This window comes from Daktulosphaira vitifoliae, unplaced genomic scaffold (genome assembly GCF_025091365.1).
Source record: "Daktulosphaira vitifoliae isolate Bord-2020 unplaced genomic scaffold, ASM2509136v1 Scaffold_5, whole genome shotgun sequence".
Classification (NCBI taxonomy): Eukaryota; Metazoa; Arthropoda; class Insecta; order Hemiptera; family Phylloxeridae; genus Daktulosphaira; species Daktulosphaira vitifoliae.
Genome location: NW_026099576.1, coordinates 25,279,106 through 25,306,741, shown reverse-complemented (window position 1 = coordinate 25,306,741; position 27,636 = coordinate 25,279,106). Strand labels below are relative to the sequence as shown.

Below are 27,636 nucleotides of genomic sequence, written 5' to 3'. Positions count from 1 at the left end.
TTTTTACGTCAAAAACCAAAATTTAATCTTATTGAATCTATTAGTGTTGAAAATTTGAAAAAATCTCCACTGTTTTGAAAATTATTAAAAATATTTCAAAACTATGTTAACGTAAAAGATGGCATTTTCTAACATTTTTTTCTGTATTTCAAAACTGTTAAAACTATTTTTTTAAATACTTATTCTAATAAAATTTAAATACAACATACTAGAAACAATGAGATTTTTTTTTATATTATCTTTCATTAAAATTTAATGAAAAACGTGAATACAGAAATAATTTGAAAAACCTATACATCTAGAAAAAATATTTTTAAACATTTTCAATTTTTGAAAATATTTAAACCATATGGCAACTTTTAACTTATATAAAATTAAAACTTTAGCAATACACTACAGAATTAAAAATAAATAATTCTAAAAATTGTTATATTATGAGGAAACGGCAATTGAAGTAAAATAAAAATCGCAATTTTTACAAAAAATTACTTTATTTTCAACTAAACAAATAATTTTACAAGCATTTATCATTAAAATAAAATTGTGAAATTACAAGTTATTATTTAAATTAACAGATTGGCATCGAAGCATTTTTTATAGTAGTGATGTTAATTACTATCAGTTATCATCAATATTTGACCCAACTATGCCGCGTTCCCACTGTGTTGAATTTTTTTATTGAAACAATTTTTAAAATTTTAATTCTTCATTTTCATTCTATATTTAAATGCGATACAATAAAATATTATTTATTAATACACTTACTTTTCTATCATCGCTAATATTAAAAAGTTGTTCTTTTTTTATATCAGAATTCATCAGATATACATAAAATTTAGACATTTTTTTTTATAAAGTAGTTTGTATTTGACTAATAATATTATTAAAAAATAAAATTTTATTGATTGAATATTTTATTTATAAATATATAAACTTACGTGGTGCTTATTTCTTTGGCAACAATAAATTCGATCTTTCAAATTAATTTAGATATTTTTGATATAATTTGAAAAATGAAGTAATAATGTTTAAGTATAACTTTTTGTCATATATAAATGCTGTACAGTGTAATCTAATCGTTTTATCATAAACCACACGATTAATCGATTTTAAATGGAAAACAAAATTTCGGACTTTATTTTGTCTTCAAGGTGAAAATGACTTCCAAATGCTATTTTTGTGTTAAAATTTTCAATTCTGTATTTTATTTTATTTTAAAATACCTTACAAAAGTATTTGAGTTAGAAAAAATTTTTTAAATCATATGATTTTAATCTCATTTAAATTCAATAACCTTTATAAATATCAAGGACCCCATCACTGTAGTACCCCCTCGTTTGAAGAAATTTCTTATTTTTAATAAGTTTTTTTACTATGTGATTTTTTTTATGGCTCTCTTATATTTTTTCAGCCCTCACTTGACCAAATTTTTTTAACGATACATCAAATGATGACAATTATTTTCTAGTTAAAGATATTACCTTCAAATTTAAAAAAAAAAATTTTGCAAAGCATTTATTTATAATTAACAACAAAGTATTATCAAAAAAGTTCTGTGTCAAGCCTATAAATTTTTATACACGTTTACCATAAAAATAATAACTACTTTATAATTTTTTATAAACTCTCCGAAAAAATTACAATACTAAATTATAAAATATTAATTTCATACTACGTTGAGTTGCTTTAATAGATATTTATTCATAAATTATACTTATAAATCAACTACTAATTAAGAATAATGATAGAAATAGGAGTTAAATTTGCTTTCAGAAAAATCAAACAATTTCTTAAATTAAAGACCATTTACAGATTTGCATTAGAGCGTTTTTTATGATAGTGATTTTAATCACTGTCAAATATTATCTATACTGAACCCAACTATATCACTTCCCCACTGTACTGGGATGTTTTGTTTTTACACTTTACGATACGACGATTTGCTTTGGGTGCGCCGACGTCACAAAAACATCCAGTTTCCGACTAAAAACTAGATGACATTTAAAAACCTGCGCGACACCACCTACTCGCATTCAATATTTGATAGAATTTACACCAAATCTGTTTTATCTATTATAGTGGGATAATGATTCTATTTTTTTTTTGTTTATCAAAACATATTAGTTTAACAGATCATCATGTATTAAGTTTAATAACTGATGTTGATTGCACCATTTAGAGTTTTTTCAAATTTGAAATAATTATTTATCTACTGTCAAACAATCTTAGCAATAATTGGTCTTAACATATATAGGCTCAATTAAAAAATATTGGATTTATTTGCATTAGCTAATAAAGAATTTTTTCTAAAAAAAATACTATTTTATCTTCGGCTTTTTTTATCTGCTGGAAGCATATTCAATAACTGGTCGGAAAAAATGACTCGGAAAAAATGAATGAACGGAAGAATAGGTTGTACGATAAAACTTTTAAAATGCTTATATGTGAATTAAATAAAATAAAACTTAAACTCTTGATGACTATTTTATAATTGTATATATTTTATTATTAAATAAAAATAATTTTTATTTGATGAATTTTTCTTCTGTTTACACAAAAATAGATTCTAAAAATATCTAAACTTTTGATTGAAAAGTTAAGTAAAACCAATGTTATTTTTTAATATTTTTATAAAAATGTTAGATGAGTGTAAATAAATATTAATGTTACCTTTTACTAAAATATTGAAAAATCAAAATTAATTTAGAAAAAAAATCATCTTAATACATTTTTGGTCCTTTTTGAAGATTTATATTTTTTCAGATAAAGACAAAGTTTATAATCTTTAAAATAATTATTTAATATAACTGAATTTTAGTATTAATCTTTTAATTAATTTAGAGAAATATTTTTTATCTGGGCACAACACTGCTATCAACACAATAAATATTTATTTATTGGTAGTACAAGTATGTACTATATTATTATTATAATTTATACAAATATTATTATCAAAAATTATAAAGCCAACCATAATTATTTACAAAAAAATAATTCATTTAAGTTGCATGTATTCTTTTCTTTGTTTCTCTAACATTATTTCTAGATCGCTGCATTGATTTAATGCGGTATCTCTTTCACTTTGTATTGCTTGAATAGCTTCATCTTTTCGACTAATTGCTTCTCTTACTCTAAACCATATAAAAGTTTTTATAAAAAATATTTAAATGACCTAGTAAAGAATTGTTACTACCTAACATATATATGATTTATTTCTTTTTCTTTTTCATTATCAATTGAGTTAATTAAAGCTTCAAAGTGTGATTTAGTTTGTTTAAGTTCTGTTTTTAGCATTTCAATCTTATCCACATTCTCTGTTTTTATGATCATGTCTTTTTCTTTCAAATCATCATTAAGTTTCGATACAGTCTATGAAAATAAAAATAAATATTAAAAAATATTATGACAGGCTTTTTCAAAATAAATTGATGTACTTCTTGAAATCTTTTTAATTCAATTTGATTCTTGTTTAATTCTGCCATCAAGTCAACAATTTTGTCTTCATTTTCTTGCAATTTAGTACGATACTCATTTAACTTTAATCGCAACCCAGATATTATATTTTCCAATTCATGTATATCTGCTTCAAATTCTGATTTTATTCTCCTAAAAATAAAATTATATTTTACACCAAATTCTTGTGTGGGAATTAAACTATATATTTTTATTCACTCATTATAAAATTTAAATTTAAATAATTTTGAATTTTATCTATACATACTAAAAAAAAATTATAGTTTTAAAAAGAAAAATAATTAATTTTAACAAAATAACTTCATACTTGATTTTCAAATCTGATGCTTTTTCTCTTTCTGTAGCTTCATTTTCCAACTTCTGTACTACTAATTCAATGTGTCTATCTCTTTCTTTTTTGCATGCTTCTTTAATTAAGGTTTCTTTATCTTCCAAAATTGTAGTTTGATTTTTAATCCACGCAGTTTTTTCAGATTCTAATGACTCTTTCATAGATTTTAATTCCCTCTAAAATTATTTATATTTATTTACAATTATTTCTACTTGTTATTCAAAACTTGAGTATTTATTAAGGAATGTATATTAATTGAAATAAAANTACTTGTTATTCAAAACTTGAGTATTTATTAAGAAAAGTATATTAATTGAAATAAAATTTGTAACATATAATGTTAAATGTTTAAAATATTTAATGCTAGTCCTTATTAATAATCAAATTGTTTAAAAAATTTGTTAACATTCAATTAATATAAAAATTAATTTTTAAAGTCTCTGTGTATTTATAAACAAATATAGTTTAGATATAAATAAAATTAATGAATGCACCTTTTGAGTTAAAGCTAAATAACATTTATTTAATTATAATAGAATTAAGGGGTTATTAAAATTTATTATTTCCAAACATGTTAAACGCTATAAATATTAATTTTACCTGGAAATCATCCTCTTTAATAGCTAATTTCTCTTGAATGTCAGCTACAGATTTTTCAAACTTCTGATCTAAACTACGACGTCTTTCCATCAAAACAGCTTCGTTTTCTCGCTCTAGACGCAATCTTTCGGAATGGATTTCCCCTAAAAGCCGTCTTCGTTGTTCTTGGTAACTTTTTTCAAGTTCAGCTATTTCCATTTCTAATCTATTTGACAAAAATAATATACAATATTTAAAAGATTAATGTCCACAAAAATATAATAATTTATTAGATCATATTAATGGAACTTATATTAAGAAGCGTCTATTTGTTTCACCTATTTCTAGCCGTTTCTCTCTCTACAATCACTGCTTGTTCTCGTTCACCATCCATTTTATCTCTCATTGCAGCCATTCTCCTATGCCACGTAGACTCAATTTCTTCAATTTGTGTTTGATGAATTCTTCTAAGTTCTGATATTTCTTCTTGATAAGCTGCTGACATTCTATTTAACTCTGGTTCCATCCCTTTAATTGTTAACTCCTACAAAGGTTTTATATTAATGTTAATTATATTTAACTATAATATGAACAAATCTAATACTTTGAGTTTTTTGGTTTTAAGGTCTTCCCATCGATCTTTTTTAACCTTTTCAGACGCTATTTGCTTTTCAATAGCTTTTTTTAGTTCAACTTTATGTCGTTCTTCTTGACTTGCTAATCTTTCCTTCATTTTATTCGTTAAATCTTTTACGGTCTCAGTACACTTTTCGCTTAATTCTTTTTTTTCAAGCAATACCTAAAAAATAATATGTAAAATAAAATATACTTAAAAATACCTATTAAAATAATTTTATTAACTGAATTTAAGTACTTTATCTATAAACTTCTGATGTCTCATAACCGTGGATTCATATTCTGCCTTGCTCTTTGCATGTTCTGCCTGCAGTTCAGAAATTGTTATTTTAAGCTTTTCGACTAAATCGTCTTTTTCTGATAAAAACAATTGTAAACAGGCAACTTTTTGAGCCAATTCTGGTTTGCCTAGTTCCATTAAATGTTGTAGACTACCTTTTTTTACTTCTGTTGATTTGTTTTCTAAACTACAATAATTATTTAAGAAAATTAAAATGTATAGCTCAGTACAAATTAACTTACGATTTTAACACGCTAGTTTTAATTATAGATGATTTTAGTTGCTGTGTTTTTGAAGGAGTGGAACAATTTGAATTTTTATCAACTTCGTCCAAAAATGACCAAAGCGCTCTTTTAAAAAATGAATTTCAAAAACAAAAATAAAAAATTCTTTAAAAACTGAAAACCTAAAAATATTTTTAAAAAATTCCAAATGATATTAACTTTGAACTAGAAGTCGAAATCTCAGGAGCTAGTATTTCGTGATTATTTAACTCTGAAAGACCATTTTTATTGACACTGATTTCTACAATAAATAACAAGTTACTACGGATAATTTTTAATAGGATGAATATATTATATAAATATTTTAGGCGATTACAATTTTTAATTACAATATTATAAATAAAGAAAAAAAGAATTTTAAACAAAGAATAATTAATAATTGTTATTATTCATTATTACTATCAGTAATGTCATTTTCCGATTCAAGTTCTTTAAGTATGCTTACTATTTCTTCATAAGTTGAAGTATTTTCCATCTATGAAATATATAAAAATATAATAATTAATTTTAATTATTTTATTATCTTATTTTAGCTTTAGAAACGGTATTTTCAGTACTCACGAAAATATTATTATTATGTTTTGGCGTATTTGGTCTTTGATTTTGATGAGTTGACATCCATGAAACAATTTCTTCTTTAGGCTTGTCAATGACAGGTGAAGTATTTGCTTTTTTAGAATAGTCTTTTTTCGTTTCACTAATGTTAACAGGTTTTGGTTGATCTTTAACAGGATCGTTTTGATCACCTGGTATTTTGCATTTCAGGAGATTTTTTTTTACTTCACCTGATTTTAGTATTTCCTTTTTTAATTTGGACGCAACTGGTAGCACTTTTTTCTTTTTCTTTTTTCCTGACGATATTTGGTGGTTGTCATTATTATGCAGGATTTCTAAAAGATCTACTGACATAGACGATTTAAGCTTATTATCACAACTTATAGCAGCATTTAAATTAGAGTAAAGATTTTCTTCATCCAAATGATCTTCACTTCCTCTAATGCTCATAGATGAACTACTTCTTGTATAAGTTATAGTGCCTTTATCTTTATCAATAACTCGCTGGCTATATTCGTACGACATACCTTTCAATGAGACATCTGTTCCAATTTCTGATGGTTGTGAATTAGATACCGAATTTGGAAACCATCTCTGAAATTTAAGCGCTATAGAATCGTCAAATGTTATAGGCATGTTTTTTTTTTCTCTTTCATCATATTCAACTGCTGAATGAAGAATTGTTGGTGGAATGGGTGGTTTGGATGTTAGGCCTGGTTCTAATTGTTCATCATTTGATTGATGGTCATCATTCTTTGCAGGCATAGAGCAACTTTCCAATGATAAATCTTCTACCTCCAGTTCTTCAAATGCGTTTTGAACTTTTGAGCATTTATTAAATCCTTAATCATTTATCAAAATACTATTTATAATTAATTTAATCATAACTAATATTATTTTGAATATTACTTGAACCACTTTGATGGTCGTTAAAATTAAATGTTATATGTCTGTTCTTTTCAAATGTACTTAATATATCTGCAGATTGAGGTCTTTTGACTAAGTTGAATTTTCTAGGAGAATCCTTGAAAAAAAATTTGCATAAAGAAATGTAGTAATTATAAATTTAAGAATAAATTTGTAAACGCCCTAAATGCCAAAATAATAAACAATTGTTCTCCATACTTAAATTTAACTTATGGTTATTTATAAATTAATAATAGTAATTCATTTATATATTAATTATTAAAATAAAAATGTAAGAATATTTTATGATATTAGATCCAAAGCAATAATATTAAATTTATATAAAAAATAATAATTCGGCACATTAGAGATTTTACATATTCACTCTTTAATTATCAACCTGATTTATAGGACCCATTGTAGATGCTGACATTGGTCTAGAAAACGGATGGTTTTGGTTTGTAAAATCTATATTTTGATTGTAAAAACATCGTAGGGGACTTGGTGTATTACAATTTGACGAACGCAAAGTCAAATTTATCTAAAATAATATACTTCTCAATTGAATTATTTAATTTAAAATTAGTTTTAAAATTGATTTTGTCTTCAATTTCTATGGTGCTTAAGTAAGATATCTTAAATTTAAAATTAATCATTTCATTGTCTATTGTACCGTAAAAAAGTGTATTTCTTTTTAAATATTATGATTTATTTAACCTCATTTACGCAATTTTTGTACTTAAGCCATTTTACCCGAGCACCACAGATACAGGTAACAATTTATGTACATGTGTATAATTTTTGCGCAAAATGTTAAAATGAAACACTAATCAAAAAACTTTTGGTCATAATTGTATAACTTATCAATATTAAGAATAAATATACAATTACTATTATTAATATATAATTTATGCAGTGTTAAAATATCTTGTACTTTAATCGTGCGTATTAACTAACTTTTGGTAAATAATTAGTTATTCTATAAAACTACAATACATTCNTTAAAAATTAGTTTTAAAATTGATTTTGTCTTCAATTTCTGTGGTGCTCAAGTAAGATATCTTAAATTTAAAATTAATCATTTCATTGTTTATTGTACCGTAAAAAAGTATATTTCTTTTTAAATATTATGATGTATTTAATCTCATTTACGCAATTTTTGTCCTTAAGCCCTTTTACCCAAACACCACAGATACAGGTATCAATTTATGTACATGTGTATAATTTTTGCGCAAAATGTTAAAATGAAACACTAATCAAAAAACTTTTGGTCATAATTGTATAATTTATCAATATTAAGAATAAATATACAATTACTATTATTAATATATAATTTATGCAGTGTTAAAATATCTTGTACTTTAATCATGCGTATTAACTAACTTTTGGTAAATAATTAATTATTCTACAAAACTATAATACATTCTTTTTTTATTTATAAAAAAATATCATTTCATTCTAATTGCAATTTTATAAAACTTTTTTCATATTTTAAATAATTTTTGTATTATTTAATTCAATGAAATAGGGTGTTACAATTTAAAAAAATTAAGTCTACACACTAGTAATGTAATAAAAATAATGCTAAAAAGTAATTAATAACTAATAATATAATAATACGTGTACTAAACAAAAAAACATTTTTTTTCTCAAAATTATATTTATTTTGTGAGTAATTCGAGTGGATTATAATAAACGAATTGCTCTGCTTTAACTTACTACTGAAATAATGTAAATTTATACATATAGACACAAAAATATTAAATTTATTTATATATTTATTAAATAGACGGAAATAATTTTACTTGTGAATAAAGAATTTTTAGTTAATAGTTCACTATTTTTATTCGTATTACATTTATTTTATCGAAAAGTAACTATGCTCTTTGATAAGATAAAAATACATTATTAAGAGCATTTTTTTTTATATAAATTAAACTGATTATTTGCATTGAAAATATACCCACACGCTTTTTGTGTATACATGATTTCGATCGGTAAAATGTTATGTTATGTTTTAAATGGATTTAAATGAGACGCATTGTAAATATTATTTTTAAATAAACATATAACTTTTATCTTCTTGCGACGACTCTAAATACCATTAAACTATTTTCAACCAATATTGTTTTAAATAATAGTGACTTAACAAGTAGTACGTTGCGTGTATACATTTTTATCGTATAATGATTTTGTAGATAATTGCGTGACAAGTCAAAAACAGTATCTTCAATATTTTGTTCATAAGAATCATGTAGATATTCAAGAGTAAGTATTATGTTTGATAATCTCATAAATATTTAAGTTTAAATCATTCAAAAATTTTAAGGCTAATAGTACCTTTAAGTGTAAATCATAACTGATTTTTGAATTAGTTTTTGAAAACAGCAAAATAATTAGATTTTATTTATGTGAAAAGAATAATTTTGTTATAACTCAAAATAACAAAATACTGTACGTAGATATTTAATTTAATTTTAATTAAGTTAAATTACATTTTCCAAAAGTATTTGAAAGTAAATGATGATTTACAAACAAATCAATAACGAATTTAACATATTTTTTACGAGTTACATTTTTTTATGTACTGTACACTGAATCAATGAATATTCAATGACGTGTGCGTTACATTATTAGTAACNTACACTGAATCAATGAATATTCAATGACGTGTGTGTTACATTATTAGTAATCCAACCAAACCGCTTAATATACTCTACAGAGTTCAGAGTTGTTTATTTCCTCGACTTAAAAATAAATATTACAAGGTGATGTTAAAATTGAGTAAGGTTTAAATATTATAACTTTATTGCAAAGTTATAATAATTATTAATTTAATTAGTTTAAGTTTATTAATCATCAAACATTTTCTACGATTATTTGCACAACTATTTTTGATTATTGAAACACATTTTATAACGAAAAATAATGTGACGTATATTAAAAATTTATTATTTTGTTGATAATGAAATTTTAAATCGCATTTTTTTTTTTTTACTTTGTCTTCGTACAGCTGTTGTCAATCTTCCATTTGTCATACTTCATATAATATAAACAAATAAAGTCTGTTCAGATTAACTCTAATACCAATTCTTACAAAAATGTTTGATTGTGATTGGCATAAAATTGGAATAAACACTAATGAATAATATATCACCAAAATTCAGTGAATAGTGTACATACTTGTGAGCCTTGTAACGATAATGAGGGGGATGATTCTGATTTAGTGTTCTGTTTTTTCGACATGTCCGAGAGTATAATTTACTAACGTATTAACTTTAAAAACTGTTTGTAAATTTTTGTACAAACTATGCGTAAAAAATAATTTCCTTTTGCCTAGTTAGATATTTACAAGATGTATTATTAAGTAAACAGTACGTTTCATTACAACAAATCGGTTGCTCAGCAACATGATCTACAGCTCATGTGGCGCCGTTGTCGACAAGTAGTTGATTAATACTTTGGAAATGAAATAATAATACCTCGTTTATGATACTTCGAATAAACATGACCGAGTTATAAAATTTATAAAATATTTTTAATAATTAAATTTATATTTAACGGTATTATAAATTTTAACATTAAAAATACAAACTTTAAACATTTTTTGGAAAAGATATTTTACTTGTATGTTATTTTAATGTCTAATAACCACGTTTAAATTGTTATTTTTTAGTAAACGTTGGTACTTTTAAGATTTAAAAGAAATAATTTTTAAGTAAGTTTATTTTATTTTAAACCAAATACAATATTTTAGTACCTCAAGTAATATATTACCACATCTAATTTTATTTATTATTTAGTCAAATGAATTAATACAATTATTTTAAACATTTTAAAACAAGTAGTCTTCTGGATATATACATAGCATTAACTATAAATGATTTTTTTTTCTAAGATTAAACGACTAGTGGAACATATTCCCCGAGTATTTTGCATTTTCTTAATTAATATACCTTAAAATTGAGCAAAATCGGGGGAGCAGAAAATTTGAACCCCCTAAATTGAATACATACATCCATTCATTTAATAATTTACAATTTTTCTTTTACAATAGTTTTCTTTCACTTAAATCCTCGACCCAAATTGTTCACACAATCTTACCCTATAAATTAATGATACAAAATTCAAAAATGTTGGTTTTTATTTGAGATATAATGCTACTCTAATCATTTTATTAACATGAGTTTTTTTAAATTATCATATTAAAATATTTAAGACTCGATTTTTTATAAAGTTATGTTTACAAAAATTAGTATTATTTAGATAATCTAATTACGTGTTAAAATTATATTTTTATTACTGTTTTTAATAACAAAAAAAATTTTTTTATATATATATACTTTAAAATAGTCTGCTTTTATCATTTATCATGAACTTTTCAAATCCATCGTGAATAATAATTAAAATTGCATGTTGGTTGACCTTGTCTAAATATTTGTAGTTCTGTAAATTAGCATAAGCTACGATGTTAATACTAACATATTGTTACAACTAAAAAAAATAGCATTTAATTAAGAAAACTTTAAATGCGTTGTTAAGGTATAATATAGTATAATAATATTTAATCATTAAATAACTATTCAATAGAATAAAATGTCAAAACAAAGTTTAATTCTATAAAATAGGATTCTAAACATTTTATTCACAGCAGTTGGTAATCCTGATATCCGAAAATTTAGTATTATCAAGCTCGTAGTTGTTTATCACGGTTATCGCTTCATTGTCACTATTTACTTTAACTAATAAACCATAAGGTAATAATTGAGATACTTCATAGCACATTTTGTCAATTACAATCGTTTAAAAATATTTGTTTTGAATTCCAACTATTTGTATTATTATTTTAGTTATTGGTTTTGACAAAAATATTTGAAATATTCAAAATGAGTAATGTTAACGCTGTTGAAGATCTAGAAGCTGCGAAAATTGCTCACCATCTATCACCAAGCAAAATGGGTTTACTAACACCTAGTCCAATCGTCACTCGAAGAACAAGAACGGACTCTACGTAAGATAGTTATAATCAATTTAGAATTACTTTACCCTCATAATACTTAAATATATAGCACCTGATGCTTACTTAGTGCATTTTAGATTGTCTTAATCTTCGAGCTTGGTCATATTGTGAAAAATTAATTTTAATATATTAAAAAATGATAGTCATTAATATTTGATGATTTCAAAAATATTGTCAAAATAATCGAAATATTCCTAAGTAGCCTTTGGAATTACACTTTATAACTTAATTTGTCATTCCTTATAGATCTGCACTAGCCTTAAAAAATCCACAAGTAACTGGACATGTTAAGTATTTTTGCAAATCTAAAGGACATGGTTTTATTACACCAGAAAATGGAGACCCCGATATATTTGTACATATATCAGAGTGAGTACTTTTATTATGATAACTATGTTTGTTTCAATAATCTACATTAATTTCATATATGAATAATAAGTTTAATCAAATCATAAAAAATTGTATTTTAATTTATTCATATTTAATTTTCATTTACTTTTAAATAATTAATTATCTGTTAGTACATTTCATATTTTTTGTTAATGACAATGAAAATATCAATAAAAAAATAATATAACCTTGTCATTAGGCATTTTTTTTTTTTTGACGTCTTCTCTCGTATAAAGTAAAACAGTTATTTTATATCTATAATTAAAAAAATTATCATTTAAAATTACTTTTTTAAATTAAGATAACTTTTTATCTAATTATAATATTTTTATACTGATTATTGTTTTTGATGACCAATAGAGGTATAGGCACTGATAATATGACTATCTTATTATTTCTAATAATATTTGTATCCCTCATAAAGGATACAAATTGATTATTTCTAAATCTTTAGTTTTATATAAATGTGTCAATAATATTTACCATAATTTTAAAACACATAATTTCATATCATATAAATAAATATCAAAAAATATTAATTTTACAGTATTGAAGGAGAGTATGTTCCATTACCAGGTGATCATGTTCGATACAGATTGTGTCCTGTTCCTCCTAAGTTTGAAAAAGTTCAGGCTACACATGTTGAAATTATTAACTTTGCACCTCAGGTTCATTTAAAATGGGATTCGCCTGAAGCAAACTAATTTATTATAAATGATTAATGTTATTTTTTTAAATCAAATTTAATACTTTTGGTAGAAATTATACATTCCAATATAATTGTTGTTTACCCTATATATTTTAATATCCTGTTCAGTCCAGAGTGCCAAATTACATAAAATAATTATAATTATTTAATATAAGTAAATATAATTAGAATAATTTTAATAAAACTTTTTTATATTTATGCATATGCTCTATAATTCTTCATAATGATATTTTTAAATGTTAAATTTTGTCAAGTAAAATTTGTATTACTTATTAATAGCTGTATCAAAAATAATAGTTAAAATAACTTATTATGTCAAATTTAACGAATTAAGGGAAAAGATAAACAATATTTATGAAATTAGCGGTCTGAATTATTTTATAATGATTTTTTGTTTTTTTTTTCAAAGTCTAATTTTAATTATTATCAGTAGATAATTAATACCCTAACATGCATATTATAATTTTATCTGTTGTAAAACATATCAAAAATTATAAACATATAAATGGGTTTTACTTATATCAGTAGCTATTTCACCATTATTTCTTTTTTTTATAATAACTATTTGATATAATAATTTAACAAATATTTTTAGTGTATAATATGCAATAATAGTTTGAAAATTCCAATGTATTAAACTTTCTTGTTTATTTTGTTTCTTGTATTAATAGGTAGAACCATGTAACTATCAAAAATAAACAAATGAGATTATTTTGTATTAATAATTTCTGAATTTATTTTAAACAAAATAAAACCATAATTTTAGTGTAGTAGTAATTATTTTTTTTTACATCTATGTATACAATCAAATAATTTATAATAACTGTATTTTTAACTATTTTAATAATTGATATTTTGTAATTTATATGATAATTCTAGTCTGTTATTGTAGAATATCAATGTTATGTATTCATCTGTATCAGTGAAAATTATTACAACAAATATTACATATTTAAGTTAATTAAATAACTATGAAATAATTTTCTTTTTTTTAGTGAAAAATAATCAGTTTTTATTGGCTGTATAAATTATTATTCAGAGTAAGGTGATCTAAGTATAAATTTTACAAAATTACTTTTAATGTAATTTATGTCTTGTGTAGAAATAAGAGTTATGTTTGGAATATAATTTTTTTTTATTAATTTTATTGAAATATAAGAATTATTATATTTCAAATTTTTGTTAGCCAGGATATCATTAAATATTTTTAATTAAATAAAAAAATTATTTTCAGTATTAAGGTATGAATTACTACCTTAGAAAATCTTAATATACTTAATGATATTAAAATTTTTATTGCAGTATAAAATAAAATTAAAAAAAAAAATTTTTCTTATATTTTTATGATGTAATTTTGTAATAATAATTACTAGTTAACCATTATATTAGTATACATACAAAAAAAGTACTATAATTTTAATATTTTCTTTAATAATACCATTTTAAATTTATGTGCTCATTCATTGATAGTAACAATTATAATTTTATTATTCTAAAATACTATTCTATAGGTGTAAGTTTTTTATATATAATATTCAGTTTTCTTGATGAAGGCATAATTTTTATTAATACGAAAATAGAATATAATGTTCCTCACCTATATTAAAACTGTTGAATCTAAAAGAAAATTTTTTCAATGAATGTGAAAATATCTACTAAAATCTTGTTTGTTTTTTAGCATTTTTTTTTTTTTTGTGAATCTTGTTTTAAACTAGGTGATGTATTATTGGGTCATAACACTATACATTTTTTTCAGCTAAAACTTTATGTAAACTAATTTGTATTCTGAAGCTAATTTTTTTAAACTCAGTTTTGTTGTATTTTGTTTGAAAAATATATAAATGTTTTTGTGTGCAAAGTGTCTTTTTATTTAACTATTTAAAGTATTAAAATATCACTCAATTATAAAATGAATAAATTGTCAATGCACTGAGATTTCCCTTCTTTCATATGTTAAAATGTGCATAAGTAAAGTGTTTTTTTTTGTTTTGCTATTTATTAAAAATAAGAAACTTATAAATATGTTATGTTTATCAATTCAATTGACTTCTATCAAACTTAAAGTTTGAATATTATATAAATAAATAAAATTTGGAAATACACTATTATGACATTTATTTAATGAAAAAGGACCAGATATATATTTATAAATTACAATTATAATATATTGGCATAGAAACTAAACAAGGAGCTAATTTTTTAATAATTAATTTCAATAAATTATTAATGTGTAAATTTATAACGATATGTTCAATTTTAATATTATACTTTTATTCAATTTTTTTCGTTATGGATTGTTTCTTGATCTGCATGTAAAAGAAGATAATCAAGGTAAATCATTAGTAAAAAATTAATGACATTTTAAGTATTTCGAATAGCTATATAATTATTTTAGAAAATATGTCAACGAATGGTGTTCCAATTCATATGAAAATTTCTAGGCTTAATAAGTTTTTGGATACCCAAAATGAATTAGCCATGAACAATTTTCCTAGACGAAATGAGATGAATTTTGATAGACCATTATCTATGTTTAGTAATAACAGAAAACATGAAAACGGTGAACTACAAAAAAATACTCCTAGTCATCCAAAACTTTTAATACTATGTGATAACATTCAATATTATGAAAATGAAAACAAAAAAAAGACCACCAAGTATAACCAAGGTTTAAAAAGTCGTTCAGAAACTGTGAATTTAATTTATAACTTTCAATCAACTTATCCTCACGAACAAACTGTGCGTAAAAAAATAGCCCGTACCAGGTCCGGCACTAAGTATAGTAAAAAAAAGAAAAAATATATGATTAATGTTTATATAAATCATGGAAAAATGTTTTCTTTCAGAAAACAATTTTCTATTGGTCACATGAGAAGTATAACCAAATCTAATAACTTTTTCACTTCAAATGGTTGTCGTAACACAAGGATTTCAAACAACAAATACAATGGTAATTTCAGACAACGAATGTTGACAAAAAATTTTGAACGTAAAACACGTCAACGCAAAATGTCTCCTATTACTAGTCACTCTTGGGTTGCTGTAACAATTCCCATATCTCAAAACCCCGAATCCTTTTCATCCATAGTCACAGAAAATTTGAAAAATGCTAAAAAAAATGTATTAAATACACCATCGACATATTCTATGATATATTCGAAAAAAGTAAAAACAACTATAGCAAAAGGTAAACCATTTAAAACTTAATCACATACTTCCACTTTAGTTTAAATTTTAGTAGTGGCATCGATAATTTGAATAAAATTGATAATAGCTATATTTGTTCAAATTTACTATTAAACACAAATTTAACCAGTGACTAAAACAAAAGTTTGAACTAAAAAATCATTTGTTCAATACGGTACAACTAAAATTAATTTTTTAACTTTATTCCCCTTTCAGTGATGACTTTAAAATTTTTTAAAAATAGTATTAATCATTTTTACTAAGCACTCATGATTGTTTTGCCATATAAATAAAAAATATGTTAATGGAATAAACTAGGTTTGCATGATCGTTAGAAAAGCAGGACATATCTTATCGTTAATAACATTTGACTCTGTTTGTTATTATTTAAATAACTTAAAAAAAATGAAAGTTACAGGGAGCAAAAAAAATACCAGAAAGTCTGCATTACCAGTTAAAGTTAGTCCATCACCGATTAAAAATAAAGTAGAGTGTTTAACAACATTTTTTCACTCAACATCGTTCAAAGGAGATAATAATGTAACATTGTTAACAAGTAGAGTTGTTACCGAAATTAATCGTTCTGAAAATCATTGTACGTCGAGTTCGGCTAAATATAATTCAATCTCATCTGCTAAAAGTACTTCAAAGAATACAGATACGACAAAAAAATTATTTACAAGTAAATACAATTACAGTTGGGAATGTCTAGAACCACAGTGCTTTGTTGGAATTATTCAAAGTATAAAATTTGACAATACGAGTACAAAATTACCTTCAGATTGTTTTTAAAGTAATTAAAATAACAGAAATAACTTGATCGTTTCAAAAGTATAACATATCTATGGACTATTATTTTCTTTTAGATAAAAAATATATTTTAACTCTTTGGTAACACGTCCCTATACATTGATTACTTCATAAAGTTTTATGTGAAGAATTGTTTTTGGCTGAGAATTATCTAGTGGCTATCGGTTTAAGTGAATTTAATAACTCAATAGCATACAAACAAATATTGTTATTTTCTATAACGGTCACCAAAATGATCAAAATAATTACATTTATCGGATTTTTAAAATGAAATTTGGTCTTGAACATTGCTGTACTGATATATTAAAAAATAATGTACTACTTATTTATTTTTAATAAATTTCAATTATTTTTATAAAAACAGTGTGAATTAATATAATTTTGATAAAACCATATAATACAATAAATATATAATTATTTATCTATAATATTACTTTTCAATAAATGGAAATAAATTTGTCAGCTGTACATAGAAAAATAGTCATACTATTCTAAATAATAACCTCAAAATTTGTAATATATACTCGAACACTTATTGGTCTTTTTATCGATAACTCGAGAAAGGACAAAATGCAAATAAACGCAATTTTGTTCTGCTGTTAATCACTTAATACAGAAGCAATTAGTGTTTCTAATTTGAAGATATTTAAATTCTGTAGAAAACAATCTCTTACTCTCTAATAAAACTTGAATCAAAATTATTTATTTTGTTTTTACATTATGACAGTTATAAATTTCATAGTATTTTACGTTATAAAAAATGTTAACGTTATTGATAATTTTTTTACCTTATTAAGAATTAATCCACCCTTCTTCACATATGAGAATTCTCTCATAGTTTTTATGCTTTAGCTTGCTTGTAGTTATATTTTCCCAAATTAATTGTACCTCATAAGTTATAATGAATCATTAATATGTTTTCGAATTCTATTTAGTTTTTTTTTTTACTTTATTTCGTTTGAAATTATGTTATTTTGTCGTTATTATACAATTTCCGTTAATCGTTACGTTTTACGATACCCAATCGTTTTATGGCAGTTATAATATTATAATCATAACGCAATGAAAATGGTTTTAACTCATAATTTTAAATAAAATACAGTACAAATAAATAAGTAACAAAACTTTTTATATAAATATAATAATATGGAGATTTATACAGTTTTTGAGTATAGAATTAAGAAAATGTAAATTATAAGAAAATATTTTAGGGGTGTGCTAAGTAGCCAAAGCAACCTCATATGGGTCTATGTTCTTTAACAATAGTTTTTATTTAATTAAAATTATGTAATGAGTACAAAATAATTGTAAAATTGTGAAATTATTTTGATTCTCAAATTTTCTCTTGATTAAGTTAAATTTTCCATGTACAAATAGCTAGATTTCCACCAAAGAACATGTATAATAAAGTTTTTGTTTGGTGAGTCATTTGTATTCCGTAAGCTTCTCCAACAATAGTGTTCCATTGTGGACCATATTTTTTATCCATCGTCTGTTTAATTGTTTTGGCTGCTGCCTAAGTAGTAAAAAACATAAATCTACTATGTTTAACGTGCTTTCATTATGATGCTTTTTTAATTATCATAAAATTATTTTACATAACTATCAAACCAAAATAAAAATATTTAATTATATGTTTTATAGAATTTCGTGTCAAAAAATGATTGAATAAGTAGACAAATAATATTTATGTCACAAATAAATAAACAAGAATTTTATTTTTGAATATTTAGAATAAGTGAATAATTTTGTTTTATCTTTAAATTTCATAGAGTATTGTCTTTTTATTACTTCCACACAAAATAAAAGAATAACAAAATATACTAAATAGACAAGTAGTTCAACAAATTTTTAACTATTCATAATATTTAATGTGAATTGCATTTAAATTATCTGTTGTATGAATATCAATGCTTATACTTACATAGTAATCGTTTCCAAATTTTTCACAAGCAGTAATTATAACTTCGATAGCTTCAGATTTCATTTCCTCTGTCATATCACAAATCTGTTGACCCATAATAAAAAAATACTCATGACAAAATTATTACCAAAATGGATCTTCCATCAGTTTTACTTACTTTTACCAATGGATAAGTATGAATTATTTTTTTATTTTCTTCTTCTTTAGTTTCTCCTAAATCTTCCATTTCCTTTTTACTGTAGTATTATTATTTTCGTGAAATGCTTGTATTTCAAAAATAATATTAACCCCTCAAATAATTTTTATTGATTCACAAAATATCTATATGTTGTTACTATGGAAATGTAGCTTTCATTATATTTTTGCTATTAAAACCTTTTCCTTTAACATTTAATATTGTAATTTTTCAATTCTTTAGACATTTAAATAAATTATAAATTATGTTAGAATTAATTATTGTTAAGTCAAATTAAGGAATGTATTTAAGATTTTGGTATAGTTGGATTTTTATTATAGAATTATAGTAGTAAAAGTGATTAATGTATAAAAATTTGATAAAGTATAATTTTAAATTAATTTTATCAAAAAAAATTTTTTTTAAATAAAAGAACTACAAATCATTTTGATTTATTATATACACATTTTAATTATTTTAATACTAAACATGTAAGTAAATAGAGTACAAAATAAATTTCATATGTTATAAATATTCACTAAGTGTAACTAATACAGTAGTTAAATAAGAAAATTAGTAACTTTTGCGTTTATTTTTTTTGGTAAATAAATTTAGTGAATCTTAAATTAAATTAAAAATGATGATGAAAATTCTTGTCATATCAATCATTGCAATAATTATTGAAATAAGCAATTGCACTTCGGTCAACGAATTAAATGATAATCCTTTGGTTGTTAAGAGTTTAGAAGAATTGAAAGAATATTCTCTATGGAAATACGTGAAGGGTGACAATTTTAACGAGGCAAAAAAAAATATGATTTTTCATACAAATAAGTATATTTTATTAATAGCTGTTTACGCCTACGAAGGGTTAAAAATTAAACATATTAAATCAATTATAAAGAAGGTTGTAATAGCATTCAATATATTTAACAATTTTTTTTTTATATTAAATGGTAAAAAACAAATAGGCGGAGCTTACAATGATTTTGAAATAATTTGTAGTTTAATGAACTTACGGCAAATTATAATGGACTGTGTTAATCATATAGCAAATGACAATGATAAACAAAATCTTCCACTTGATTTTTTAAATAATAATGGAGCGAAAATACCCTCACAGAAAATAATTCACATTTTACTTAAGAACTTTCCTGCACAACTCGTAGAAAAAGAACCGGGTATTTTTGACAAAATTCCTAATTTGTATATAAGTATTGTAAATATACTGGATAAAATTAACGAATTCATTTTAATTGAATACCAATCCTTTGTGAAAATTGACAATTGTACAACAGATAGTTGATAACTTTTTCATTAATGTAATAGTACTTTATGTGTTTTTATAAGTTTATTTCTGTAATATAATATGTTATGTAAAATCAATATTTGTAGATTAAAAGTAGTAATATTAACTTTTATGGAAAATTATATATTATATTAAATATTAAATACTTGTATTGTCTCTTTAAAAATGCGTTTGAGTAATTGTTATAAGTAATTTATTCTAAGTCCCATTATTAATTAAAATTTATAAAAGTATAAAGTGGATTTTAGCTTTAACGTGAAGCTGAGAAGGTAATAATTTAACTTTGAAATGGTTTCTTTTTTTTTATTTATGTCTTTTACCACTTTTTTACAGCTCTCTTTTTCTCATAAACCTGTGTACGCCGTTGATTATAGACATGAATTTATTAGTTTTTTGTTGTTCTTAAATATATGAAATTAGTGTTACGTTTTGTGATCTTTTACAAATCGTATAAAGTTGAAGACATTGCCCTTAAAAAAAATTTCCTCGTTTCTTGTAAATAAAGGAAAGTTCCCAAAAAATTGCAATTTTTTAAATCGGTAAAGTTTGATATTTTATTTTTCTTAAAATAAAAATTTTTTGACAGAAATCAATATAACTTTTGTAAATGTTCCGGGAATACTGCGTCCTTTAAACATATATCAAATTAAACCTTATTTTATGTACTATAAAATAAAAAAAAAAATTTTTCCCGACGACCTATCTTCTATGCGCAAATGGCTACCGTATTCAAAAATATGCTATTTTAACAAATTTTTTTTTTTTTTAATTAAACACTATCTAATGATTTGCATCGAAGCGTTTTTTATGATAGTGATTTTAATCACTGTCAGATATCATCTATACTGGACCCAACTATGCCACGACCCCACTGTGCTAGGTTTTTATATTAGTAATATAGGCTCTATCATAAAAAATTTAACGGTAGCAAAATTTTTTTATTCAAATTGCTTTATATATACAGGGTGATTTTTTTATCATAACCCACTCAATTACTTACAGAATAATAATAATTTAAAATTTTTTTTTTATTCTTATCTTTAGTTACACATTATTCTTGAATTATTAACTATGTAATACTTTTTAAGTTCATCCCTTATGCCTGGTAAGGGTGTCAACTTTGTTTTTTTAAATGGTAACACATATTTTGAATTTAATAAAATGTTTGAGTTTTTAATTTAATAACAAATGTCATTTGAATTTTTAATATAACTTTATTCGTTTATTAGATATAAACATTTAAAGTTTCAATTTTTTGAGTTAATATANTATAACTTTATTCGTTTATTAGATATAAACATTTAAAGTTTCAATTTTTTGAGTTAATATATAGGTATAATACACTAGGGATTAAAATTACAGGTAGCTAATTGGTTTTTTATGATATTGCTATCACAGTCACGGATTGTTTATTATCAATTATGACTATCAATAGATATACATTCTGTATTGTCAGTTAATGTATTTATAAACTCACAACAATGTGTCTTACTACCATTGATAATAACAATGCTTTGTACCTGCTAATATCGATGTCATAAAAAACCATGAAATTTTTTTTAGTTTTTTCTTAATACTCTAATTATAAATAATAAAAAATATTCCTTAAACGTAGTCTAAGTAGGGAATAATTATTTCTAAAAATTTTTATCAAAATCATAGTTGGATCAAAAGTTAAAATTATTGTGTGTTAGATTTGAGACAAGCTATAATACAGCCTATATATACAGAGTGTTCAGCGAGTAAGTAAACAGGTCAGTTATTACAAACAATGGGAAAAGTAGAAATTCGTTTCCTTAATTACTGAATACCCCATATATATGTATAGGTATACAGTCTTTGCATATACATGTTCGTGTTAATAAATATATTTTATATATATTTTTCATTGGAAGGAATATAAGTGTTAGATGGTGTGCAATGCCGGCTATATTTTTTGTCTAGTATCGGCTATTTGCGAATTTTGCTTGTAACATTTTTGTTCGTTTAATAACTACGATTAACTATACGTATTTGGCCATGACTTAGCGGAAGGAACAGGAGAATATAAAATGGGAAATTGAGCCTTACAATATATTAAATAGAAAGAAAGAAAAACAACATATATATAATAATCACAATATATTTCCGTTATGATAGAAAATAACAAACAACAATAACTAATCATACATGAAATTAGCACAAATTACTAATGAAATAAATAACAGTTATCCCCTTTTTCATAACTAATATAATAATAATATAATTTATAACTAATAATAAAATATTATGTGGACTGTAAATCCGTTAAATGAACAATACAAAATTCTTAGTAATTACCCACTGCCGTTAGAAGGTGATGAACATTGTGACACTTCAGATGCAGGGAAGGCAACAAACAAAAAACCGTAACATATAACAAAGCCGTTGAGCAACTCAAATTGAACACTGTGGCGACAAGGCAATACTCGACCCAAAATTACCTGGCGTCGATACAACCGAAACGGCCGACTAATTGAGCGCGAATGAATGTTTCACGACCTCTGTCACACACTGCAGGGACCGGTCTAAACAGCAGCGCCGCCGTACCATTACGAAGGTGGTGGTTTTTTAGTGGGAAGAAAACCCATTGAAGATCACGGCGTATATTCCAAAAAATGCGGAATCTCCGGTCTACTAGACGGCTACAAAAAATGATGAAAACAAATTGCGTTGTGTCAGCGGCATACCCGTCGTGACAAACACGCACGTGTATGACGCGATCGACTGACCTGCTCTCCCTCACTTACCGTGTTTTTTCATATTAAATTAAATGTATCGCGTCACCTCACATTAATGTGTATCTAACAGATGGATCATTGTGGAAACATTTATATTATGTTTATTCTTGAAATATGCAATTTTATATTTAGAATTTGTGCCGTTACTGTATACTGTTTTATCATTTATGTCATTTTTTTTTATTAAAATTATTATTTTTGCACATTCGCTATTATTTTCTGTCTCAATCAATATTAAATTTTGAATAATGTAACTTAAAATGTGTTTTTCTAAAAATCTATTATTAAATTATTTTAACAACTAAAAAGAGATATTATAAAAAAATGAAATCGCAGCATAGTTGGGACAAGTATAGATAATACCTGACAGTAATATATCACAATTATAAAAAAAATAATTATATATTACTATTACTAAATTGACGGCCAATAGTAGAACAATCGTAAGATTTAAATATTTTTTCAATTTTATAATACATTGTAAGAGCCTTTAATACTTTATTACATATCTTAAATTTAGGGGCTTTTTAATTTTTGGATAGGTTCATCTACATCAAAATTGGGTTTTTTTAACATAATGATCATCCAAATCATTCCAGTTAGAGCCAAGAATTTTCATGTACAGATATAAAAAACCCCATAACACGGTAAAATCAATACCTTCTCAGCTTTGCATCAAAGGTAATAATCGAAATCTACAGAGTGAACCGTTTATCATAAACAATTAGATTACACACAAATATATAGAAAACAAAAATTTTATTTCTTTTAGTCACGTCCCCAACAAGGTCAATGTAAATTTTGAAATTGTTGGTGTTTTAAGTACGTTTAAAACAAGTAGTGTTTAAAATGTAACAATCATGTATTAAGGTAATGTTAACTTCATTAGTTAAATATTTACATTTTATAAAATCGATTTAAAATTTGCACAATCGTCATCATTGAAAATAATATTTTTAAATATGGATCAATGATGACTAAGTTTTATAGCTATATAATTTTTCCAATTGCTTTTCAAGGTGCAAAAATTTTTAATTTTTTCTATTATTAATTCAATTTTTTGTATGTATGTATTTCAAAATATTAAACGTTTAAAAATACGCATAAAAAACCCAGCACAGTGGAGTGGCGATACAGTGTTTTATTTAATGATAGTTATTAAAATCACTCTCATAAAAAATACTTCGATGCAAATCTGTAGATAGTGTATAATTTTGAAAAATTAGTGGATTAAACCAAAAACAAAGTTACAAAAACGTAATTCAAAAAGAATTACGGAAAAATTGCAAAAAAGTCATTGTTACGGACAATGATTTTTATTGAATCAGTAAACGTTAATCGCATTCGTTTTTTGATAAAATTGGCAATTTAATTATAACAAAAGCTATATGAACTTCTATTTCCTTATTTACATTCTGATAACTAGTTTTATGATATATATATATATATATATATATAAAGGGAAATGGCTTTATTAAAAAAAAAAGTATGTCAAATGCAATAGGTATATAAATAGTATTTTATCATAAATATATAGTATTGTCCTATATATTTTTCAAAAAGTTATAGCATTATAAAATTAAAAATAATTTTTTTACAAAAATCTTATTTTTTTTATTAAATTTGATGTTATTTTTCACCATGAAAACTAACTTAAGTCTGAAATTTTTCTTTTTCATATTAATGTATATTACATAAGCTTTTATTTAATATATATGTTACGGTCCAAGTGGAAAAATCAGTCGTTGTACACAATGCTGATGCTATTTGGGCAAAAGTAAACCATACAAATGTAGTTCCTACATAGACTAGTTATTGTAATACAATGACTAGTCATTGTATGCAATGCTAAAACAGGTGAGGACATTGTGTACAATTCTAAAACTGGCGTTTATTTCGTGATTTTGTGATGGAAAAATTGGACAATCCATTAAAATTAAGATACCAGATGTGGATAGAACTCGAAGTGACTTACGATCAATTTCGGGAGTGATACTATCAGGTAATAAAAGCAATATTTTTGTTAATTATGTTCATGTTTACCAATTTTTAATTAAGATTTGTTTTTAGTGGATGATGGAAAGTACAAATTGGGCACAACCAAAGGTAAACTGCAACATTATTACAGTAGAAATTCGATTACAATTTGAAAGGAGGAGTTTATTAATATTGAGGATGTACCCGACATTCAGTTATCACTGAGGGAAGTAGATTACTTTCCAACCTAGGAGAACAAGATTACGAACGCTGCACTTGTATCACAAAATGTGACACAAGGAAATGTAAATGCAAAAAAGCAAATATTTTATGTAACACTAAGTGTCACAATGGCAACAATGGCAACAATTGTAAAAATAAATAATATGTATCAAAAAATAAATTATATTAAAAAAAAAGTGTTTTGTATATCATTTGTCATGATAATAATTTGTGTTTACTTGGCATTTTCAGTACTAGTCATTGTATATAATGACTGATTTTCTACTTCGACCGTAACATTATATATATATATATATATATATATCTGTGCAATGCCGGCTGTATTTTTTTTAGTATCGGCAATTTGCGGTTTTGTAATCTTTTAGTTTGTTTAATGCATACGATTGACCATACGTATTTTGGCCATGCCTTAGCGGAAGGAAAGGAGAATATAAAAATGTGGAAATTGAGCCTTACAATATACTAGATAGACAGAAACACAACATGTACAATAATCACAATATGATATTTTCAGTTATTATAAAAAAATAACAAACAACAAGAGCCAATGATAAATGAAATTAGCACAAATTACTAATAAAATAAATAACATATATCCCCTTTTTATAACTAATACATATCTATCTTATGTGGACTGTAAATCCGTTAAATAAACAATAAAAAATTCTTAGTAATTACCCACTGCCATTTGAAGGTGATGAACATTGTAAGCAACAAAAAAAACACCGTAACATATAATAAGCCGTTGAGCAACTTAAATTGAACACTGTGGCGACAAGGCAATACTCGACCCAAAAAAACCTGGCGTCGATATAACCGAAACAGCCGACTAATTGAGCGCGAATTAATCCTTCACGACCACTGCCACACACTACCCCAACAGATAAACCAGTTGTGGCATGTCGCGCTCTTGTTGAAGAGATGAAAACCGGCGCTCACCCACCAAACTGTTTCGTCACGACCGAACAATATATGTGTGTAAGTATTTTCGGAATACATTCAAACATTAAGTTGATAAAGTTAATATTTTGTGAAAAAGTTGCCATTTTTATTCCTCCCCGTGGACAGGTAAAGGGTCAGATTTATAAAAATATATACCAAATGATAAGTAAAGCATCATTCACAAAAAATATTACATTGATTTTGTCTTTTTTGAAAAAGTTATGACAGTAAAATCAGTACTAAGCTATTATTAGGCATCTACTTAACCAGTTGTGTACCATTATTAAGCCAACTTAGAATCGTTACTGACACTCAGTAACTTTTGTCAGTACAAAAGAACGTTATCATTAATGAGTCATGTCAGTACAGTAGCAGTATAAAATATCAGTATTGCACCTAAGTAAATTTCTGCTTGGGTATATAATATTTTGATATGACTTTGTTTTAAACTTTAAAAACACAAAGGTTTATTATTATGAGGAGAAATTATCATAGAATTTTCGAATAATTAAGTAGTAAATATGTATTGAGTCTCATAAGAACATTAATTACTATGTTCGTAACACTTATATTATACACGTTGTATTTTCATTTACTTAATTTGTAATAAAATATAAAGAGAGATGCTGATGTGGCAATTCTACTTGTCTATAGAACGTCGAATTAACAAAATATATAGTTTTTGATACAATCATTTTAATCTTATTTATATTGTTAATAACTTTACTTATTTTGTTCAACTATTCGTCTAGACGTTTTCGTCTATTATATGTATCATCATAGTAAAATGAGACAAAATTGATTGTCTCATTTGGATATACCTAATAAACAACTGTACTAGAATTCAGGATAACTATAGTTAATAGTTTTTTTTTATTTATACAAATTTATAAAATGACTAATATGAGATGTTATATTGCAATTATACAGTAATACATTTTATAATTTTAATATGAAGAAAATACATTTCTATTATAGTAATATACAGGTTGATTTTTGTTATCATAACCCACTCAATTACTAACAGAATAATAATAATTAAAATGTTTTTTTTTTTTATTATCTTTAATTAAACATTATTATTAAAATATTAACTATGTAATACTTTTTAAGTTCATCCCTTATGCCTTATAAGGGTGACAACTTT

At 24.1% G+C, this 27,636-nt stretch overlaps 3 protein-coding genes across 13 annotated transcripts; 1 reads left to right on the top strand and 2 right to left on the bottom strand.

Moving 5' to 3' along the window:
• Positions 1-2,837: 2,837 nt before the first annotated feature.
• LOC126907314 (centrosomal protein of 131 kDa) lies at positions 2,838-10,398 on the bottom strand. Of its 5 annotated transcripts, XM_050688496.1 has the most exons (16): positions 10,229-10,337; positions 10,044-10,084; positions 7,446-7,586; positions 7,049-7,163; positions 6,146-6,981; positions 5,984-6,059; positions 5,744-5,825; positions 5,543-5,650; positions 5,259-5,487; positions 4,989-5,183; positions 4,723-4,928; positions 4,406-4,610; positions 3,782-3,981; positions 3,435-3,606; positions 3,194-3,369; positions 2,839-3,131 (listed from the first exon to the last, which is right to left on the bottom strand). In XM_050688496.1, exons 3-16 carry the CDS (start codon positions 7,476-7,478, stop codon positions 2,996-2,998), a joined length of 2,769 nt encoding a protein of 922 aa, XP_050544453.1. In that variant the 5' UTR covers positions 7,479-7,586; positions 10,044-10,084; positions 10,229-10,337; the 3' UTR covers positions 2,839-2,995. The 5 variants fall into 5 exon arrangements, with proteins under 5 accessions (XP_050544450.1, XP_050544453.1, XP_050544451.1 ...); XM_050688493.1 differs by lacking the exon at positions 10,044-10,084 and having other exon boundaries at positions 2,838-3,131; positions 10,229-10,398; XM_050688494.1 differs by having other exon boundaries at positions 10,044-10,341.
• On the top strand, positions 9,170-13,861 carry LOC126907323 (cold shock domain-containing protein CG9705-like). Of its 4 annotated transcripts, XM_050688515.1 has the most exons (6): positions 9,193-9,313; positions 10,722-10,763; positions 11,697-11,802; positions 11,896-12,056; positions 12,312-12,434; positions 13,003-13,861. In XM_050688515.1, exons 4-6 carry the CDS (start codon positions 11,932-11,934, stop codon positions 13,157-13,159), a joined length of 405 nt encoding a protein of 134 aa, XP_050544472.1. In that variant the 5' UTR covers positions 9,193-9,313; positions 10,722-10,763; positions 11,697-11,802; positions 11,896-11,931; the 3' UTR covers positions 13,160-13,861. The 4 variants fall into 4 exon arrangements, with proteins under 4 accessions (XP_050544474.1, XP_050544472.1, XP_050544476.1 ...); XM_050688519.1 differs by lacking the exon at positions 11,697-11,802; XM_050688516.1 differs by lacking the exon at positions 10,722-10,763 and having other exon boundaries at positions 9,198-9,313.
• Positions 13,862-18,272: 4,411 nt separating this feature from the next.
• Positions 18,273-26,888, bottom strand: LOC126907324 (dynein axonemal light chain 4). Of its 4 annotated transcripts, none has more exons than XM_050688521.1 (4): positions 26,226-26,888; positions 19,242-19,465; positions 19,085-19,168; positions 18,273-18,676 (listed from the first exon to the last, which is right to left on the bottom strand). In XM_050688521.1, the coding sequence occupies exons 2-4, from the start codon at positions 19,308-19,310 to the stop codon at positions 18,515-18,517; spliced, it is 315 nt and encodes a 104-aa protein (XP_050544478.1). In that variant the 5' UTR covers positions 19,311-19,465; positions 26,226-26,888; the 3' UTR covers positions 18,273-18,514. The 4 variants fall into 4 exon arrangements, with proteins under 4 accessions (XP_050544478.1, XP_050544479.1, XP_050544480.1 ...); XM_050688522.1 differs by having other exon boundaries at positions 19,242-19,418; XM_050688523.1 differs by lacking the exon at positions 26,226-26,888 and having other exon boundaries at positions 19,248-19,561.
• Positions 26,889-27,636: the final 748 nt, after the last annotated feature.